The following is a 22,354-nucleotide window of genomic DNA, read 5'->3' as shown; positions in this document are numbered from 1 at the left end:
TTAAAAGCTCAGCAACTTTTTGTTTTTATTGAAAGGTTTCAATAAAATAAAACACAGCCAAGATTATTATAAAGATATCACTATTCAGAAGTACAAATTGCAAAAATTATAAACAAGCAGCAGTCTAGTGACTTCAACAGAGCTCTGGTGATACTAAGAAAAGATCTGATGAAGTCGTAGAAAGCATCTGCACTTCCCAAGAAAGGTGCAAACACTGAGAAAATATTCAGCTACCTGGATATGCTGAAAGCTTACAGTGAGGGAGGCTATGAACTACAGTACTCAACAACCACAGTACTCAGTAGAAGCGACTCTTACACGTCCTCAGGGAGAGCAGAAGCACTACCTGATTGAGACCACAGCATAAGCATGATCCTAATGCTAACACAAGAAAAACTGTTCTTTGGAAGGACAAACTTAGCTCACACTCACCACCTCTTTCTGTGGAAATATTAAAAGAGAAAAAATAAGCAGTCATTAAGAAATTTATGTTCCAGGGTACAATATTTGCCTTCAGGACAGAGTACTGAGTAGCACACAAGTTCTTAAGATGTTTCTTTTTATTCAGTTCTTTAAAAGAAAGATTAGATATTGTACTTGTCTAGTATCAACTTCTCATGCACCTAAATTGGAAAACTGTTTTATCTCATGAAGACCCACTTAGGAGTCTTTTAGAGTATGGTAACTAATAAGGAAAGTCAACATCGATCCAGATTTTCACACAAGGCTCTGCAAACATGACAAGCAAAAGACAGTAACAAAGTAACTGAAAAAATGGATTTTTAGAAAGCTTTTTTAAAGTAAGTTCACACTACATTAAATGACATCTAGTAATTTGCAGCAAAAATAATTTTGTTGCATAATTCTTTTTCTCCCAATGATGGAATGAATAATTCAGTGAGAACAAGCATGTGCATATTGGACATGCTCTCAAAAACACAGGTGGATAAAATACCTGCTGTTTACAAAATGCGCTTGAAATCTTCCAACAGTACATTATTTCACATCACATAGAAGTGTTTTACAAAGCCTTTACGGGGAGCATGGTCCAGATTTTGAGTCCATCCTAAATGGGCCAAAGTTAACAGCTCCAAAGGCAACATGTAATATACAAGCATGGATTATCACTGAAATAATCTAAAAAAACAAATTCTAGCGATGTTCTTATAAAGTAGTTCTGAATTTTGCATTACATCAGAAGTTTCAGATTTCATTCTTTGTTCTTCCAAAGTGAGATTAAAACAAAGGGAGGATTATCTTCCATATTTTTGAGGCAGATGTTATGTTGTTTGGTTAGTCTTAATTGCTGCTAATCTACCTCCATCTTGGGGGCAAATTAGAAGTAGCTATGTGAGGAACCAATTTAATTTTTATTTATGCCTCAACTTTATCTGGCTTTTGTGTTATAAACCGATTTTCTGACATTGGGTGGAAAATTTCTACATAGGCTGAGCACCAAGATGTGCAGAAGGTGGCTAGCACACATGAAGGGGTAGAGACCGCTGACATTACAGTCCCTAAACAGGCAACCCCTTTAAAGAATGGAGACTTCGGCTGACAATCAGAGCAGGCAAGTCTTCCACCACTGGGCTGCAACAGACTCCCTCCGCAGACGGGGAAACCCCTGCTACCCAGCGCAAGCTCCCCTGACTAGCCAATGGTTGTCCCACAAGGAGCGGACCATGGGAGGAGCCTGAGCACATAAAAGCATTTCACGGCGGTACAGCTACCCCGCTGTCTCAGTTTCTGAGCCGAGGGGCTCGTCTAGAGGTTTGCCTCCGTCGGCCCCTGCTCCTTGCTTCTTCCTTGACTCTCTGCCCTGTCCTCATCTGTTCCATCTACTCTTCTAAGCTTCGCCGCTTCCCCGCAGCAGGCGGCCCGCCGCCCCTCCACGCGGGAGCGTCCTGGCTGTCGCTATCGGAGCCGCGCTCTCGCGAAAGCTGTGCAGCCTCGCCCCGGCAGGGAGCGCAGGCTCCACCTGCCGGGGGATGCCGCCGGTGCAGCCCGGGCTTGCGGTGGTGACGTTCTGACCATGGCCTCCTTTGTCTCTCTCCGTCTTTCTTTTCCCTTCTCTGCTTAACTTTCTGTCCCTCTCCAGTAGGGACACATATCCTTTTTTAGCAATAAATAGTTCTCAGATATAATATTTGCCACGTTTGTGCTTGATTTTGTCCAAGAAATCCATTAAAAAGAATTCCCTGCGGTTTCCTTTAGAGTGGGATGTGAAAAGCTATATAACCTTGTTCAGATTGCTTCTGACTAGCTGGGACTAAATGGAAATTCAGGCTTTATATATTAACTCTAAATATCATTGTGTCTTTATAAGTCTCACTGTTTTACACTTCACCCTTTTCTGCCCATCAGTATTAGAAATAAAATATGGCACAAAGGCTACATTTGTTGAAAGTACAGAAAGTACATTTCTGTTGCCAGTACAGAAATCCTGTACTGGCACCCGCTGACCTTTAGAAAGCACCATCTGATTTTAAACTCCTTTTGATTTTGTGCTTTAAAACAAGATTTTGCTTGACATTCTCTTTATTTCAGCTTTTTTTTGCTTTTATGATGTACCCTCAGTTCTTTACTTTTCCCCGTAAGTAGAAGAGATAAAAGCTAACATTCAACATTTGGGATTCTCACCTAATAATAGGAGCTAAAACCGTATCTCAATATTTCAAGGCTTTAAACAAGTTATGCGAGTTAGCAACATAGCTGTAACCTAAGTATGTGAGAATAAATGAGCTACACTTAGTTGGTGCAAATTGATGTAACAGTGTACAATGAACATTGCTAAATTGAAACAGCCTTCTTTTTTTTTTTTGGTTTGTTTTTTTTCTGGTTTTTTTTGGTTTTTTTTGTTTTTTTTTTTGAAAAAACTTTCTAGAAAAATAGTCAGTGAAGAAGGAAGCTTTGCATATTTACTCCTGTTGAGAAGAACTTCATCCCAGATACCTTCATTTACCATCCTGAACAAATAATGCCTGTTAGCATGTATAGGTGTTACACACGGTGTAGGTGATTACTACATATGCTGAAACCCACAAAGCCTACAGCAATGCAATTCATTAAAAAGGCAATAAATTCACCTTGGTGCCCCTTGAATGGTGAAGGCCTTGTCTGCATGCTGATCCCCCAGCTTTGTCATCACTTCATATAGTTTGTGACATAACTGTGAAAACAAAACAGTTGCCTGAGTTATGTGAACAACTATAGTCATGATTAAAAAGGCATTATTAAAATGATAAATATGGTTTGATAAATGATAACTTGATAACTTTATGTTACAGTATAAAACCTTCCAAAAATTCTCAGTGCCATGCATAGCAAAAGCCTAAACAGAAACTCATCAAAATCCATAGAATCAAAACTAATAGCAGTTCTTAAAAAACATGAGTTGTTTTTTAGAGAACATGTTCATAAGTAAGACTGACTGCTGTGTGAGCTCTGATGGAGGTCATCTGAAGTTTAAAGCAACATGGGCAGCCAATAAGATCCTGAAAAATCTAATCCAAATTTTCACAGAGCTTCAGTAAACTGAGTTTTAAAAAAAATTTTGGTTCCAATTTGAAAGTTGCTATAAATTATACGCTACTATTTAGCCAGGTACATTTAAAAGATCCTCAGTGAAACTGCTTGATTTGCCTAACAGTCACAGATAAAATATTGCATTGCTGACAGTGCATATAGCTGACTTGAAGGGAATGTTTGACATGTTTTTTTTTTCTACTGATTAAAGCAAAGAGGTGCTTAGCAATTGGACACAGCAGAAATACTGATCAAAACAGAAAGTGAATTTAGTGCTATAACTGGTAATGCACTGCAATCCAAAACTGTAGGGGCTGCTTCTTCCTTAAGGAGAGAACAAATATAACAAGTAGAAATGAATATTATGATTGTAGCAAAAATCTGGATCTATGGCAAATTCTCATGTGTGCCTCTGCTAGATTTTTACTATAAGGTATGTTTTAGCTGTCATGCATAGCATAATCCATCATACATGAGATAGTCAGTTTTACTCACTAATGCTATTTCCTTGTGAAACTTGGCTTCAAGGCTGGATACATTTTTGAAGGTGTTCACATAGAAGCCAATTCGTCTACAAAGGATGGCACAAAGAAAGGAAAAAGAGAATAAAAGGTATGTGTGGGAGGGGCACAAAGGCAGATTAATTAACTGTTTTCTGGACTACAAACAACATTCTTGACTATTACTCTCAGCAAAGCAAATGATGAAATGTCAAAATTTCAGACTAATTTTTTCATGATTATTTCCGTTAGTGTTAAGATATGTATTTCACACCATCCAGTCAACCAAGCTGAGACTACTTCACATCAGATGTCTTCAGCTTTTTTTAAAGAAGAGTGGAAAAGGATGGTCTCAACTACAGCACAAGCACAGGGAAGGCAAGATGCTCTGGGCTTCCATCTCCTGCCAGACAGCACACAACCATTTCTTGAAAGGAGAAAGGTACCATTCCAGCACTGTGAACCCCTGTGCCCAAATCTTATCACAGCATCAAGGTGATGCAGTTGCATCTTGGGTCACCTTGAGTGTATACAGCTCAGTACAGCCCAGGCATCCCAAACTCAGCTCTGAAACACATGCACATGTATATAAAAGAAAAGAATTTAATACAGACTAGACATTTCTGTGCATGTAGTCAAGAATCTGCTTACTTGGGGTGAATTATTACATACTTCTCCATTTCAAAAGTAGAAGCTGTTTTCTTAGATTTTGTTTTATTATTTTTCCTATTTAAAACTTCCATGTATAATTTCTCCCAACTTTGATTAACAACAATTGACTTTGGAATAAGAATAAGCCTGCAAAATGTCAACTCAATAGAATATTTTCTTCCTGAAAAATTTTAATAAATAAAATAAAGGACACTGAAAGCAATTGCTTACTAAATTATGCGTATTGCTCAAATTAAATTCTACCTTTCCCCGAGACTAGCTACTGTGTCTTTATACAAAATTTACTGAAGTAAAAGGGCCCTCACTCTAAGTCATTTATATGCAGTTTTACTTTTGGTAGGCCCATAAAACAAATATCCGTAAGTGCTAAGAAGGTTTACACTGAAATAGGCAGAAACACAGCAGGGAAATCCTCTGTTGGTCTGAAATTTAACAGGATTTAATTTGGAAGGCAGAGAAGAAAAAGGATACTTCACATTTTCACTCCAGTGAAATGTGTCAATTGTTAAAGAACATAACACATAACACACTAATGAGATGCTTATTTTTCTACTGCTTTTGTTCTCCCATTCATATTGTCTGCATTTTCTGTATAAACACAATTCATGATTAAATATCTTGACTGAATGACCTATGCCATCAAGTCATTTAACATCACAACCATTTAACACCAGTGCAAAACTATAATATGTGTCTTCTGGTGTAGTTATAATAAAAAATGATCTATAAGTAGACCCAAATCACCACAGACTACTCTGTGCCCTAACATAATTATTTACTCAGTAAATGGAAACCTTTTAGCACTTCAGAATGAAGATATGCTAGTGAATCTTAAGTGCCAACATACATTGAAAAAAATAAGCATAAATACACTTACATTACATATATTCTTGGAGCACTTGTATACATTTTTCCTTTTATTATTTCAGAAAGGCAATGGGTGGAATCTTCAAGAACCCAGCAATTCATTTTCCGTCAGCTCATTAAAATCACCCGATTCCCTTTTCTTACTCCCCATTTAAGGCCTTGCATACAGTATCTCTCTAGGCTTACCGTGACCACAGAGATGGCAACTCTTCTTGCAAGTCAGTGTTAAACTCTTCAAACACTTTCTGTGCTTTTTGAAATTCTTCTTCTGCCTAAACCAAAATGAAACAGACGACTTCTAAAATCACTATGACATAACAGAACCAAAATGATTTTTGTGGTTTTTTTTTCTTGGTGGGTCTTTTACAATTTTTATTAACAAAGGATGTAACTCAGTCTTACACCATGGAGGCCAGTACAGGATTTGCTGTCCCCTCAGTCTCATCAAGAGAGCAAGTTAGGTCCCAAACAGGACTCCTTAGTGAAAGAGGCTGAGCCTGACTATCACATGAACCAAAGTACTCAATACACATTTTTGCTTAGAGATATCATTATTTCTAAGGGAGTAAAATGAAGAGAAATTTTGTGCTCTCTCTCTGTACAGAAAAAAATACCACCCAGTCTCCCCAGGTCTTCTTCCAGCATGTTTCTGTTTGTGTTACCTTGGTGATTCTACCCTCATCTTTTCTTTTTGAGCTCTGCAGGGCTTCTAGATGATGCCTTGCACTGTCGTAGTCCACTAGCTTTCTGCTTCGTTTTGCAATGCGAGTCTGTACAGGGGTAGAAATGAAATATGAGGAGCAAAAAAGCCATTTTACTTATCTTGTTAATTTAGTTTTTGACATATTTTTATTCTCTCTTCTCTGTTGTTCATATCTGAATTATTATATCATATAGGAGGAACATGGAAATGGTCAAAATGACAAACTAATCACCTTATTTTAAAAAAGGAATCAATTTACAAATAGTTTGAAAAGGGTTTTCGTGGGTATAGGGCTTACAGGCCTTAGAATTGAGGTATCAGTGTTACATAAGACTTGTCACATTCTCTAAAATCAGTGAACCTGTTAAACTCTATCCATGGTAACACTATCTTTTTCCCTTACATATAGTGTGAAAATTCAGCAATTAATGCATTTTTTTCTAGAGTTGGAAAAATGCTAATATATACTTCTCTGTATAGGTGTTCTGACACCTATCTAAAATACTGGAGTTCAAGATATAGATACAGATATAGATATTAGATATAGATATATTTTGATATAGACTTTACAAAGCTATGTAATCCACATGCTGAGAGGGCATAATCACAGCTTGATTTAAAAATGAGTTTAGGACTGTGTATCACTAATGTTGGTATTCTTTGATTATTTTTTCTTTAGTCCTTGATGTAAATTACAAAGGGGATTACTGTGTGTTACCTGCTCAGTTATAAACCCTCACAGAAAAAATCCAGTTATGCCCATACAGTCATATTCAAATATAAATGTATCTCCTCTCACCTATAGTGCTTCTTTATCCTCACACATTTCATTTATCAGTCATTTCTCTGGACTGTATACTAGATGGGCATGTGGCAGAGGCTAGAATCTGTATAATGTTCTCTTGTGATGTGTATTACAGAATCTTTTTATAACTAATTAAAAGACAGGAACCATGGCTTAGATAAAAGAAAGATACTCATGGGTGCATCCATCTAGCCAATAACAGAAAGCCTGCTTTCCATGTAATTTGTCTGGCATTTTAACAGATGAATAGCTTAATGTGTCCTTACTGAAATCGGTTAGAATTATCTCATGCCAAAGAAACAGCAGTGGAAAAAAGCATAAAAATTGCCTCTACAAAGGCTAATTTACTTCCATGTACTACTGCATGAAAAATATTTTTGTTCACTTGGAAAATCAGTCCTGTCTAATGTCAGGAATTTACTTACAATATCTTGTACATTACAGGAGAGCATGACTTCCATCTCCCACCCTTTTAAATTTTTTTTCTTTGTAATCTCATTTTCAATTTATTTTGCAACTCAACAGAACTTTAAAACTTGTCCTTTGTAGAAAATCATTACTTTACTTTGATATCAGGAAATTGTCCTAGATATGTATCCAGCGTTAACAATGACCCATCCACCAGTTTTTGATGGAAGTCTTCCCAAAGTTCATCACATTTCTGAAAAGGTAGAAAGGAGAAAAATGTACTTAGTAGTTTAATGCCACTCTAAACTTAGGAGAAATACAAATGTAATTGGCAAAGATTCATCTTTCTGAAGTTTTAAAATGTTCTTTATGGAAATAAATCATAGCATAAACGTAAGGTGAATGAAAAGGAATACCTTGATATTGCAAATTTAATTCACAACAAATTAAGATTAAACTTAATAATTAGTTTGTGCTTTCATTTATTTCAAATACTAAGTGCTATGTGAAAATAAGAATGTCATGGATTCAAGGTGCTCCTTGGGGTTTCAGGTCCCTGAGGGTCATTAATACAGAATCTGTACATGGCATAGCTCTTGTGTCTAACTATATTCCCTGATGGTGAGCCTTGCTTACAGAGAAAGGAAGTACGACAAAAAATAGAAGAGAAAATAAAGGGAAGGATCTTTCCATCTCATTCTTTTTGTGCCATTAAGGTACATTTAATAGAATGGCTGATGCAGACAAGAACTCTACTTTGTGCTGCTGGAGAACTGGAATGACAGATAGGAAACATCTCAACATCAAACATCTCAACATCAGCTGGCAAAATAAACAAAATCTGCAACCCTGCCACCCTCCTCTGCCCTGAACACACTTTCCCCCAGTGCTTTTCCCCAGTCCCCTTTGGAGCTCTGGGCTCCAGGAGAAACCCCCTGTAGCTTTCTGATTTTCATGAACATATTAACACATAGCTCATGTGACAAGGACTCAATGGGTAAGATTCCTTATTAGAAGCAAATCCTGTTGCATAGACATAGTGCTTGAGGTCCTGGATTCTCCACTGAACAAATCATTAACACATCCTGATTCCCCCTTTCTTTGCACATTTCAAAAATCACTTAACATCCTTCCCTTTGATGGGAGGGAGGTTAATGGTTGTAAGCACTGCTCTGCAGGGCTGTTATCCTCACAGACAAGTCAGGAAAACTGTCACATTATGTCACAGTACAAGCTGGCTTGTACTGGGAAATTAATTTGGCTATAAATAAGAAACTCAGCCAGTTCCATAAACCAGCCCTGGGTTGACAAATAGGAACCTCAACCGATTACATTCCATCCTAAGCTGCAGACATCTCACTAGTCCGGGAGCTGGGCAGTATCAAAGATCAGACCAATGAGCCATCCAGACTGGGTTTTTCAAACCCCCTTTATAAAGAGGGGTTTATATAATAAACTCTCTCTATTGCCACTTGGACAGTTGAGTGTGTGACCCATGAAACACATGGCCGTCCTGCACAATAGAAAACTATTCCAAAGTGTTTGTTTTATCATAACCTACTATTCGGCGGATTATAAATGCTGTGTAAGGCCACCTTTAAGTTCATTCCTTTCCTACTGTAACAGAGTCCCTAATGAATGGTTAGAATCTATTAAACATGTTTAAAAGAAATACCTAATTTATTAACACAGCATTTAATCACAGTGGTCTACAGAGCATCACAGCATTAGACCATAGCATGCCAGTCTTGTTTGTTTGCCTTTGTATCTTGCTGATACATATTTTGAACAAATTAAAATAAAGGAGATTCTGAAAGCTAATGAACTCAAACAACATTGCTGAAGAATTCTTTAAGCCATCATCTTTCCTACCATACAGAATAAGATCTTTTAAGTGGATCCCTTTTGGAATGACAATTTATAACCTGGATACGTAATTATTTTTTACTGAGCTCACAGAATTACAGAATCACAGAATCAAATGGGTTGGAAAAGATCTTTGAGATCATCAAGTCTAACTTATGACCTAACACCACCTTATCAACAACCTTATAACATGGCTCTAAGGGCCACATCCAGCCTTTTCTTAAACACCTCCAGAGATGGTAACACCACCACTTCCCTGGGCAGGTGATTCCAATGCCAAATCACTCCTTCTGTGCAAAAAATGGGTTGGAAAAGATCTTTGAGATCATCAAGTCTAACTTATGACCTAACACCACCTTATCAACAACCTTATAACATGGCTCTAAGTGCCACATCCAGTCTTTTCTTAAACACCTCCAGAGATGGTAACACCACCACTTCCCTGGGCAGGTGATTCCAATGCCAAATCACTCCTTCTGTGCAAAAATTCTTCTTAATGTCCAGCCTAAACTTCCCCTGACATAGTTTAAGGCTGTGTCCTCTTGTCCTGTTGCTGGTTTCCTGGGAGAAAAGACTGACCCCCACTTGGCTACAACCTCCTTTCAGGCAGTTGTAGAGAGTGAAAAGATCTTCCCTGAGCCTCCTTTTCTCCAGGCTAAACAACCCAAGCTCCCTCAGCTGGCCCTCATAGGACTTTTGTTCCAGACCCTTCACCACCCTTGTCGCCCTTTTCTGGACATGCTCCAGCATCTCAACATCCTTCTAAATTGAGGGGCCCAGACGTGGACACAGTACTCAAGTTGTGGCCTCACCAGTGCTGAGCATGGGGAAAGAATCATTCCCTGCTCCTGCTGGCCACACTATTGCTGATACAGGCCAGGATTCCATTGGCTTTCTTGGCCATGGTGGGCACACTGCTGGCTCATGTTCAGGCTGCTGCCAATCAGTACCCCCAGGTCCCTTCTGCCTGGCCTTTGTCCAGCTTCTCTGTCCTCAGCCTGTAGTGCTGCACGGGGTTGTTGTGGCCAAAGTGCAGGACCTGACACTTGGTCTTGTTAAACCTCATATCGCTGGATTCAGCCCATCGATCCAGCCCATCCAGGTTGCTCCTGCAGAGCTCTCCTGCCCTCCAGCAGACTGACACTGGCACCCAACCTGGTGTCATCTGCAAAACTGCTAATAGTAGACTCGATCCCCTCATCCAGATCATCAATAAAGATATTAAACAGGACTGGGCCCATACACAGATCTCTGGGGGCCACCACTAGTGACTGGCCATCAACTGGATATAGCACTATTCACCACCACTCTCTGGGCCTGGCCATCCAGGCAGTTCTTAACCCTGCAAAGAGTGCACCTGTCCAAGCCATGGGCTATCAGCTTTTCCAGGATTATTCCATGGAGACAGTGTTGAAGGCTTTGCTCAGTCCAGGTAGACAACATCGACACCCTTCCCCACATCCACCAGGTGGGTTGCCTGGTCATAAAAGGAGATCATATTGGTTAGGCAGGACCTGCCTCTCCTAAATTCATCTGGCTGAGTCTGATCCCCAGGCGATCCCTGTAGGTCCTGTGTAATCGCACTCAAGATGACCTGTTCCATAACTGTGCCAGGCATCGATGTCAGGTTGAGAGATCTGTAGTTTCCTGGATCCTTCTTTCAGGAGGGGTATTACATTGGCTGGCTTCCAGTCATCTGGGACCTCCCGAATAACCAAAACTGATGATAAATGATGACAAGCAGCTTAGTGAGCTCTTCTGCTAGCTCCCTCATCACTCAGGATGGATCCCATCTGGTCCCACAGGCTTGCGAACATCAAAGTGGCTCAGCAGGTCACTAACTGCTTCCAATTACAGGGGATCTCTTCTGCTCCCTGTCCCAGTCTGTTAGCTTTAGAGGCCATCTGCCCTGAGGATGACCTGTCTTATTGTTGACAATTGAGGCAAAGAAGGTGTTAAGTACCTCAACCTTTTCCTCATCTTTGGTAACTATATTCCCCACCATGTTGATGAAGAATGGAAGTTTTTCTTGGTCCTTCTTTTGATATTAATATATTTATAAAACCACTCTTTATTATCCTTGACAGAAGTGGCCAGGTTAAGTTCTAACTGAGTTTTTGCCACTCTAATTGATGCATAAATCTACCTTTGTGATTATGTACCAAAACAATTCAGGAGATTTTGTAATATTGCATATAAAACAATATAAAAAACCTAAATCAATCAAACAAAAAAATATGTATCTTAAATCAGGCACTTTGGAAGTTGTGTGCTTTTAAAATCAAAACCCTTTGCAGCAGGGAAGTGTAGGAGAAGGCATCCATAGAGAAGAAAAGCAATCTGTACACTGCTCTGTATTCAGGTTTACTGTTAACTATATTATGAAGGAGACCTTGCAAACTGAATGCCAGGTGATTAAAAGCTTCATTGACAACCATTTGCACTTTCTTGTCACCACCGTCACATTTGCTGACAGATTTCCCCCAGAACTGAGGGTCTTTATGCAGGCAATTCAGAGCACCTCAAATTCCTGCTATGTTGTCTAGAAAAGCCTATTCTTCTCTAATCACTGGAGTAAGGTAAAAAGTAAAAATAAAGTGTCCTGCACTCTAATTTGCCTTTAAATTCCATGTTCTTCTCAGAGAAAGGTGAGTGTTTCATAAGATGTCCTGTGCAGTACCGCTGGCTCGACAATTGTTACACAGCACAAAAGGATAAGCAGCTTTGATAATTTTTAACATTCCATTGAGCTGAGAATCCTGACTATAAAATTGCATGTAAGATACCTTTGTACAAACTTGTCAGGCAGATGCTGTCAGGACCAATTCTGCTCACACTGAGTTATCTCAGTGGTAGCTTTTATCAGCTAGTTCATACAACAGACACTGCAGTGCTGCATCTGGCCAGTAGGAGCTGCATTTCACAAGATCCATAATTTATATGCTGAGAAAACAGGATTTAACATGACATGAAGGATTAAGGTCAGTTTTGGATGCACCCTCAACAGCTCAGATTAATCCATTTGCATCCAAAATACTTTTTCCCTCTTTCCATATATCTTACCTCTCCAATCATTTTCACATCTTCACGTCCATACCAGTCTGGCTCGTACACTTCATGGAGAGACTCTGTAAGCTTTTTTGAGGCATCTTGCATTCCTGCAGTTAGACAAAAAGAGAAATATGTAAATGCAAGAAGATGCAAGATATTTAGCAACTACAAGAAGTAGTTGCTAAATATCTTTATTTTCAGCCACGTGTACCCACTATGCTATTTCCTCTGGCAAATTTAGAAAAGAAATATCTGAACTTGGGTAGAGCACTGTAGTGGACGTGGTTTTATGAAGAGTTTTGTAATGTCACCCAGTACCTTTAGAAGTTTGTGGAGCCCAGTGCCTATTCATGTTTGCAACAGGGTGGTGCTTGCAGAGGATTGTGTGAAGCCAAACTGACAGTCACTATTGAAGCTTTTGCTTTGGCTCTTGATTTGACAGGTGAAACAAGAACAGTGACTATTGATGTTTATCACTCTGGTTTAAATGTAAAATAGCTTCAATGACATTATGAGAATCTATCTTCAGTGAGATCAGTTTGACCCCAATGATTAAATAAACACCCACAGTGAAGGCACTGGGGTTTGCATTTTGATACAGCATGAATCCATTAGATTCAGAATATGGTTCTGAATCCAGAGAAAGCAAACTCATCTCACCTAACATTCTAAGAGTTCAGAATAAGTAATTTTAAAATGACAACTTTTATTTCAACTTCATTGGAAAATCTCAATACTTGAATTTATTTCTTAGCATTAACTTTTTTCTTAAAAAAGCACCTTTTTTCTAGTCAAAATCTGTTTGCTCTCTTGAAAATATCTCTAAGCATGATGTTCAGATTTAACTGCTCAGTGACTGAATTTAGGAATAGCATCAATATTTTTGTTTTCTGCACAAAGAAACATTCACAAGTGGAAAAGGAAAACTAATTTGAAACTTGAATGTGTAGAAGATCTTGATCTAGTCAGTTGGTATTCCATCATGCACTCACAAAACACATGCTGTTAATATGAGAGTAAAATAAATACAGGGATGCACACTTATAAGAAAGTAGTAGTCTATGGAATTGATAGGATAGAAAACAGATACTGAAAAAGCTGAAAGTACATGCTTGTTCTCAGTCCTTGAGTACAAAATGAGAATGGCATGGGGGAGAACAAGTACAAAGGAAATACTGGTGCTTAGAGGGTACAAGCTTTCACCCTTAAATCAAAAGGTAATGAGCCAAAACAGAATAGCTGATCTCTTCAGGAATTGTCTTGGGGGTGGTTTTTAATGACAGAGCTCATTGTAGACTATTAGGAGAGCACAAGAATTAAAATGTATTTCTTCCTTTTCTCCTTCATGGTTAATTCTTAGGATGATGTATCTCCAGCTAAGAAAGTGTTCTCCTGAATAAAAAGGATTTTTTTTAATTTTTGCCTTAGAAGTTACCAGGTTACAATGAAATACAGATGATCTTCACATATATTTTCAGGCAGGACTCATTTAAAATCTTTAATGTCGCTGCAAATTAATCAACTCAAGAGATAAGGCAAAACCACTAGAGTATCTCTTTGCTTCTCTCCAGTCAGGGTGAATGTACAAACCAGGAAGGTTTGTTCATCCCTGCTTACACCTGATCTTTTCTGATACCTGAACTTCTGCCCTTAAGCACTCTTGAGTGGTAAAACTGCGGCAGAGGTTCCTGCGGCAAGCAGGCTAGCATAGCTGCTAGATAATCCCTCCTGCAACTTGCATTCAGCTCAGTCACAGACCATGTTGACACCTTTTCCTAGACTTTCTTTCTTAAGTACTACAGGACTCAGGCATATATCTGCTTAAGAGAAAAAGTAAAACACACCTAATGTGCCATGCTTGAGTTATATCAAAACTGCACCAACTTTTACACTTTTTTTCTGTTCTGAGAATTGGATAAGCCTTCATTCCACCACATTCCTGTAAAAAACATCAGTCAAATCCAGCTGTAGTGTCAGGCAAGTGGGCAATTAAGTATTTGGTTTTTTCAGTCAGGGGCTTCAATTTGAAATTTCCAGGCTAATATCATCCATCCTTCTGACTGCATCTATACCAGGTTTACTGCAATACACCAAAGGGGTGAAAAGGTAAATACCAATCCAGTGAATTCCCATTATTTTTCATACCTCTGGACATAAACTTACAGTGTCCAATGATTTTTTGTTTGACAGGTTTTCACACAGAGTTATTCCTTACACATGGATATCTTTTATGTGTTATTCAGCACAAAATTTAAGGGGATTAGTGTCTTACTCATAGACTGCAGGCTCTCTCTCTTGGCTGCTTTTAACTGCTATCACTATAGAAAGATAATTGGTTAAAAGCAAGTCATTAAAGTACTAAGTAATATGAAAAGTACTAAGAAATGTGAAAATAATTTTTACTGCTGCTGAACAGTTAGAAATTTGTATTTAGTATCAATTGTTCCATTCAGTAGTACTTGTTGGTAATTGGGTCCTGTCTTTAATAGCTAAAAGTGCTAAAATATTTGAATCACTTAGGAAAAATGTTGCTAAATAATCCAGTTACTGAAGATTGAGCTTCTCAGATTAAATGATCCCTATTTCTGTTGGAAGGAGTCCCTGTCCCTGGAGCCTCCAAAAAATTCTAGAGGCCTCCTTGTGATAGGGATTCTGGGGATGACAGTGCAGAGATATTCCCATTAAGCACACCAGAGAAAGGGGAGGGTAGGCGACTCTTTACCAATACAGTTCCAATGTACTCAAGCTCCCATGGAGAATGAGAAAGAACAGTATGTTGGCTATGAAACTCATATACTTGGGGTCTCCTCACTCCCCTGCAGGGTAATCTAGCCTGAATGATGGAGAATTTTCCATTTTCCTGATGGGGTGAGATATCTTGGTCTGGCTCTTAATATTACTTATGTGGTTCTTCAGGGAAATGACCTGCCCTGCCATAAGGGTTGTATTTGTTATTGCTAGTAATCCATTAGAGTTTCCACTGGAACAAGTCAATAATTTCATTATTCATTAATAAATTTTGCAGAAAGATGATTAATAGTTTTATGGTTTTTAAGAAATTACATGACTGATTTTAAGATTTCTATGTCTGAAGGATATGTGCAGTTCTGTCAGCCACAGACTGACAACTAGGCAACAGAACTGCTTACAGACCTGAAAAATCTCCCCTCCCCTTCCTGTACACCAGTTACTCTTTATCACTACATTAAGCCACATGAAGTGTATTTCAGGCAAATTTCAGGTGCTTTCTTTCCCTCATGCAGGACTACTTTTTACGTCTGTCACCTTTCCACTTGCATGAAGATCCAGGTTTCTTCTTCCCCATCTGCACTGGTACTTGCAAAGAGCTTGGGGTAGAGAATGGGTGACTGATTTAGGGTTTCTATAACAATTGGCCCATAAAACCATTCAAGTCCCTTACAGCTCTCAAAAGCTTAAAAATAAATAATGAAGTATAAAACCCAGATACATACTGCCAAGGAGATCGGAAGACACACAAACTGAGGCATGAGATGACTAAAGTTAAGGGGAATAGCACACAGTCTCATCAGTACAAACACCACTGAAACACAGCAGACATTAAACTATCATGCAGGTGAAATAAAATGGCACATAAAAGCCATTCACAAGTTCAACAGCTTTATGGCATGGTTCCTCTGAGTCCTTCAATAGCCAACAAGAAAAATCAAGGTCCAGCTAAGACTAAGAAGCATCAGTGATCAAGAGAAGGAGTCTGAATACAGCAAAAATTATTTTAAGAATATGTGATACTAAACCTCAAATTGTGAAGTATATATTAAAATGAAGGGACAGAGGGTCATAATAAGGTTTAATTTACTCTTCCTCACTTATATCCCCATCTGTAGTATTGTGTCTACATCTGGAGTCCACAAGAAAGAAGTTAGAGCAGGTCCAGAGAAGGCCACAAAGATGTTCAGAGAAACAGAGAACCTCTCCTACAAAGACAGACTGAGACAGCTGGGATTGTTCAGCCTGGAGATAAGGCTCTGTAGAGACCTCCTTTTGTCTTGACAGTACTTAATGGGAGCTTATTGAAAAAGAGGAAGAACAACTTTTACACAAGTAGACAGTGGTAGGACAAAGGGGAATTAATGGTTTGAAACTAGAAGAGGAGAGGTATAGATTAGATCTTAGGAGGAAATTCTTTACTCAGAGGGTAGTGAAACACTGGAACAGGTAGCCCAAAGAAGCAGATGCCCCATCCTTGGAAGTGTTCAAGGTCAGGTTGAATGGGATTCTAAATAACCTTGTCTATTGAGTGGCATTCCTGACTATGGCAGGGGGATTTCAACTAGATTATCTATAAAGTCCCTTCCAACCCAAACCATTCTATGATTCTATGAAGTCATACCTGGATTTGTACTTCCTGCTTCCAATATCAAGTCATTCAGAAGTCATGCACCAAAATAAAACTTATTACTGAAGTTAAAATCCCAAAACACTTTAAAATGAGCTGCTTCTCATACATCCAAGAGTATTAGGATGTCAAGTACGTTATTTTCCAAAAATTCCAATATATGCAGTTATATGATTGACCTTTTTTCCTGCAAAATGAGCCCCCGATGACAGCATGACTCCAAGTCTCTGACATCTTTGGTGCAAAAATCCCACTCAAGTGCCTAAATATGAGGGTTACCATGTTTTTGTGCATAGGTACCTCAAAAATCTTTTAATGATGGCAGTCATTCAAAGAATTGCAACAAAGACACTGTAGCAGGTGCTTCAGTCATCCAAAATCTGGTCTTTGGCACTACTGACCTAGTCATCTTTGAGGAAGCCTGAGTCAGAGCTGTGTATCGTGCTCTACTGTCTCAGGTTGTGTGCTCACTCCACAGCAGCAATGTGTGCCAATATGTGTGCCAAGGACGCCCACTGCTGGCTTGTTATCTTTGACATTTTTAAGGCTCTCATGAGTGCTTTTGACTGGATCTTTTTTAAGACATGTAGATAATAAGGTGCTAGCAAACACTTTTCATTCTGAGTAAGAAAGTCAGTCCAAATTACTTAAAGGCAGCAACAAGAAAACTGTGCTTAACAGAAAAGCATAGCTAAAGAGGCAGAACTAAAACAATGGAAAATTTTACACTAAGATAAACACAAAACTTGGTGAAAAAACTAGCCCGTTAGAGAGTAGAAGTGCAAAAGGACCATGAGTGTAGAGTACTAGGAAAAGAAGAAAAGGATGGAGAAAGAAGATGAAACAGAGTGTTTCAGAGATGAAAATCAGTGAGAGGAGTGTTATCACCAATACAGAAATCAAGGCAGCATGTAAACAATCAGTTTACATGACAGATCAGACATCTAGCAAACAAACAGCATCATCCTACTGCTTCTGAATAACCACCATACAATGTGTGTGGGGAAGAGTGAAAACTGTGAGAGCAAAATTAGCATTCAGTGTGTTCTCTGCAAAAGACCAATGCTACAATTTTCTCTAAGAACAAAAGACATTAGAGCAAATTTGCCTGGTATGGAATTTTCCTTGGGCAGCCCATCCAGAAAACAATAGATGGTCAAAGACAGTAAGCTACTGCTTTGTTTCCCATTTTATAACTTGCATCAAAAAGAGCTTTCTTACCTGCCTGTGAACAGCTGATGATGTTACTATGACAGTGAGTTTCAGGGATGTTAATACTCATTTGCAAAATTTTCCCTACTGGACTGGAGGTTAAAAATACACACACATATATATTTATCATATATTTATATTTATCTCAAGAAGGCACTGTCTCTCAATCTGCCACCAACTCTTATTCCTTTCCCTTTAGCTTCCAACTCCTCCAAAGAGCGGTGGCATGAGAAAGAGAACAATTTGCATACAGTGCTCTGTTGAGTGTGCTGGATTTACAAATGTCTAGTAGGATTTAAATTACTGTTTGCTTGTCTCTGATATTAAAGCACTGGTTAGCGACTTCTGTTACTTAGATTTTCAATGCAGTATAAAGTAACATCACATTTGACTTTTAAACTTAAAAAAAAATGGATTAAACAGTCAGAAATAGAAGAGAAATCGCATTATCACAGGGAGTGTCGTTTTGGAGGAAGCTTATAATCCAACTAGTAATAATCTGGAAATGTTACACTTGTGGAGATCAAGCAATCCCTTGCCTTGCATGAGGTACTTCATATTTGCATTTGCAAAGATGAGTAACAAGGTGTGTAGACTTTGTGGGTGCTAGAAATGCATACAACATAAGAATCTGGTCAGTGGAGGATGCACACAAAGGACAGTCGAGGATGCAAGACTGTATGTACATGAGTTGACTTTGAAGGTGCAGAATCTCTAACATCAGGTTAAAGAGAACCTTGTATTTGTCTTTGTATACTTTAAACAAGCTTACTTGTCTCAATTTTTTAAAAAAAGTTTGCTTTATGAAGGCAAGATATAAAACTTAAAAATCACCTTTAATGGCTGCTAAATATCCTCTCAGCTCTCTCTGGAGTCTGGAACCCTCTGCCTGCAAAAGAAGAAAAAAAAAGCATGGAAGTGAAAACACATCAGTTATGTTTAATGCCTTGAAACATGCATGCAGTACATCTAACAACTAAAAGCAACTTCAGGACCTATCTAATTAATAGTGTCACATGTTGCAAGCATGCACAGTTTCATATAAAAAGAGGGCCTGGCAAAGAAGGCTTGCACAGTGTACTCTCTAGGCTAGAATTTCTGCATTTATTTTAGCAATCATCTGTACAGGGAAGAACTCTACCCAAAGAAAGACAGGTAAATTTTACAGCTAAGGTATAGTTCAAGTCAGCTGGGCCTATGGCCTAATCTGACACACAAAGAAGTATCATCAAAACTGGTGAACTTCCACTGGAAACCACTCAAATGAGGCCAGTCTAGATCCGAAGAGAGTTCTACCCTTACACAAGTTGTTTACTATATTTGCAAACAATTTCCCCAGTATTCTAAAATTTTAACATTTTGAAAGCAAATAAGTAATAAAATATAATAACATTAGTTACATTTTTTTGCTTGCATAGTGCATCTTGCAGTCTGCTGTGAAATCTTGACTCTTTCTTTGGCAAATACATCAAAATTATCTTTCTTTCTCTTATACCAACAACCTTGTCAGAATAGAGAAAACAATGGATTTTGTTATTTTATCTCTGACTGTACCACAAGTTGGACTTCACAGTTCTTAGGATTTGCAAAGAAACCTGCAATAACCTGCAATAAATTTGCAAATAACCTTTACTTATTGCTAAAAAGATGCTGTCCAGGACACCTTCAATAGCCTGAAATTTTTTGAAAGAGTCCGCATTTGCCAGTTTCCAATATTTTTCAAATAATTTTTTTAAGCAGTTGGAAACTACAGGAGTATCAGCTTGCAGTCATCTTTTCTCACATACAGCTACACCGTGTGGAAAAATCAGAAACAAAATATCACTGACAGCTTCAAAATACGACTGACTGCTTTGGAGTTTCGTATTTTCCATGTGAAAAACAGAATCTAAAGGGTGCATGTGAATAATGTGAATATTTTAGAAGGCAGAAGGTATAAGATATTATAACTCAACTCAAAGGATGTCTTCTATCAGTAAAGGATTTGCCATCAGCAACTTCAATGCTCAGAGAATTCAGACACAGAGGATCATAAGAAATTCAGTTTGATAGGGGCTATATGATGCTTAAAATCCATCAAAGCTGCCGCCATGTTAAGTCAAAATTGTGGTTCTGAAAAAATATTTGTCTCACCAGTACATAGAATACAATGCAGGTCACACCCACCAAACTCACTTCTCTCAGCTTCTTGAAGGGAACTGAAGGCCTTTAGAATGGGATCTTCAACAGCCCCACCCCCATCTCTCAAATTGTAGTGTACTATAAGAAGAGAGCAACTGTTTAATCTCCTGGAAATATTAAAGAATTTGGAAGGTAAAAATGCCTGTGTGGGCCTAGAAAGCAGACTGAATTCACTTTATGAATTCAAAAAACAGAAGCTTCCTTTTACACTAATTTGATCTGAAACAAGTCACGTACAGCTCTCAAATCCATTAATCAACTAAAATCTGAGCACAGGAATACCACCAGGGGTATACCACCAGACCACCAGAGTGCTATCTGAAAAGCTGCTGGGTAACAGCAGGTATGAGCAGCCAGCCCGCTAACCATTCTCTGGTTTGGGACCATATTTGATGCTCCAAGGAAAGGCAACCTCTTCCCCTGCTTTGGAATCAAAGCTGCCTATCAAAACAAGGGCCAGACAAGTGCACGGTGAGTATCAGTGGATTTAACCTCAAATTTAATTACTTGCAGAACAACAGAAAGTTCTGAAGTAGTAGCTCGATGTTGTGTCCTTTGAGAAAATATTATGCATACATTTTAATACTTCTGTATTTAAATACTTTTAATACTTTTGTATTTTATTTATTACACTTTAATACTTTTAGCAGAAGATACTACCCTAAAGTGTCATTGCAACACATTATTTCATGCTACATAACAGAGCAGAAGCTAACTTCATTCTGTGCTCAAGCAGTAGGCATGGAGAATCAGAAGTTGTCTGTTTTCCATGGACCAAGGCATTAAGTGATCAATGCTTCTACAGAGGAAAGGAGATTGTAGCCAGGAGCAAATTTCTTGATCTCATGTCTGAAGAGAAGGATCAGCAAATACTTGACAGAAACTAGATGGGAGTTGCCCTTTCATGCATGCCAGTCTGCTCCTGGGAGGATCCCTTGTACTGTGAGAAGTCACATGAAGGCACAGAAGTTATGTTTTAATTTCATACCTTCTTTGGCCTGAGCTAGTGTGGTAAAAATGGAAGGTATAGAAACTTGGTTCTTCATCATAGTCCAGCTGGATAGGTGACTACGTAGTAGCAATTTTTAGTTACTGAAAAATCTCTGGTGTTCCAGAAGCAGCAAACCACAGTTGGAAGGGTGAGAACCTCCTTAGCTGATTTCATGTCCAGTTTTATTCATACACATGATGTTTTGTCACTAGGACTAAGCAGCACACCACAAATGTCAGGGAAACACATTGCTCAAACACTCTGTTTATAACTATACTGCTGTGCAGCTTTACAACTGCTACCCTAAACCACTATTAGATCTGTTATGCTTGGTTAGCATTGTGAGTCATCAGGAACTGCTGTTCAGGGAAATGTGTAAGAAAAAGTCAAAGCAGTAAAATGATGTAAATATTTTGCCGTATGTGCTGTTATGAGTTCTGACACTTCATTAAAAATAATAATTTTAATATGGATCTCCCTCAGTCTAAGTTATTAACAGGCCACAAACACCTGAAATATCTAAACATGATAGAGTCATATGACCTTTCCCTCATTATCAATTGTTGTGTGATGTGACACTGAAAAATCCATGAGCAAGGGCCGGCTCCTACTGAATCTGAGAGATATTCTCTCAGTTCCAATGGCAACAAAATTAGACCTTTCTAGAAATACCAGAAAAAAAATTAGCATCAAAAGCCCTCAGCCCTGTGAATTCTGAAAAATGTGTATCTGGTCTACACATTTTCTATAGTAAATTCATTATTAGTGAAGACAGATATACTTTTGTCATCTAACAGACTAATGAAAATTCATAAGAAGAAAATACTGCATTGCTGACTATGCACTAGTTTTCTTTTAAATTTGTAGCATTTAAGCATATCTTAGCACTGGAAGTAAGAAAAAGAGCCACAGAACTGTTGGCTGTGAGACTGACAAAACCTAAAAAAAGTTAATGATGAAAACTAAAACGTCATAGTTTCTGTCTAACCAGCTCTTGCTTCCTGTGGATTAGAAAATCTGTTGCATCCACTCAGAAATTAAAGATCATCTTGCCTCCACAAAAGTTGTAATTGGATGTCCTATTTGCTAGGAATCATGAATTTACAGCTTTCCAGTCAGAACAGAAGAGTTTGATTTTTCTATCATGTCACATACAGGATGTAAACACAATACATCTTTCCAGGAAATGTTAGCA

The 22,354-nt window shown here is 38.4% G+C and overlaps 1 protein-coding gene across 1 annotated transcript in view; it reads right to left on the bottom strand.

The window, feature by feature from the left end:
• Window positions 1–22,354, bottom strand: part of AMPH (amphiphysin) — a gene marked incomplete at its 3' end in the record, with an annotated part of 115,366 nt that overhangs the window by 22,957 nt on the left and 70,055 nt on the right. Inside the window, exons 3-9 of the mRNA XM_041464241.1 lie at window positions 18,822–18,876; window positions 12,410–12,504; window positions 7,638–7,733; window positions 6,227–6,334; window positions 5,751–5,836; window positions 4,021–4,096; window positions 3,087–3,169 (exon numbers count right to left, since the gene is read on the bottom strand). Coding sequence (XP_041320175.1) covers window positions 3,087–3,169; window positions 4,021–4,096; window positions 5,751–5,836; window positions 6,227–6,334; window positions 7,638–7,733; window positions 12,410–12,504; window positions 18,822–18,876 — 599 coding nt within the window. The remainder of the gene's footprint in view (window positions 1–3,086; window positions 3,170–4,020; window positions 4,097–5,750; window positions 5,837–6,226; window positions 6,335–7,637; window positions 7,734–12,409; window positions 12,505–18,821; window positions 18,877–22,354) is intronic.

This window comes from Pyrgilauda ruficollis, unplaced genomic scaffold, assembly GCF_017590135.1.
Source record: "Pyrgilauda ruficollis isolate IOZ18807 unplaced genomic scaffold, ASM1759013v1 scaffold176, whole genome shotgun sequence".
Classification (NCBI taxonomy): Eukaryota; Metazoa; Chordata; class Aves; order Passeriformes; family Passeridae; genus Pyrgilauda; species Pyrgilauda ruficollis.
Note: the sequence above shows the minus strand (reverse complement) of the source record. Positions and strands in the feature narration are given on the sequence as shown.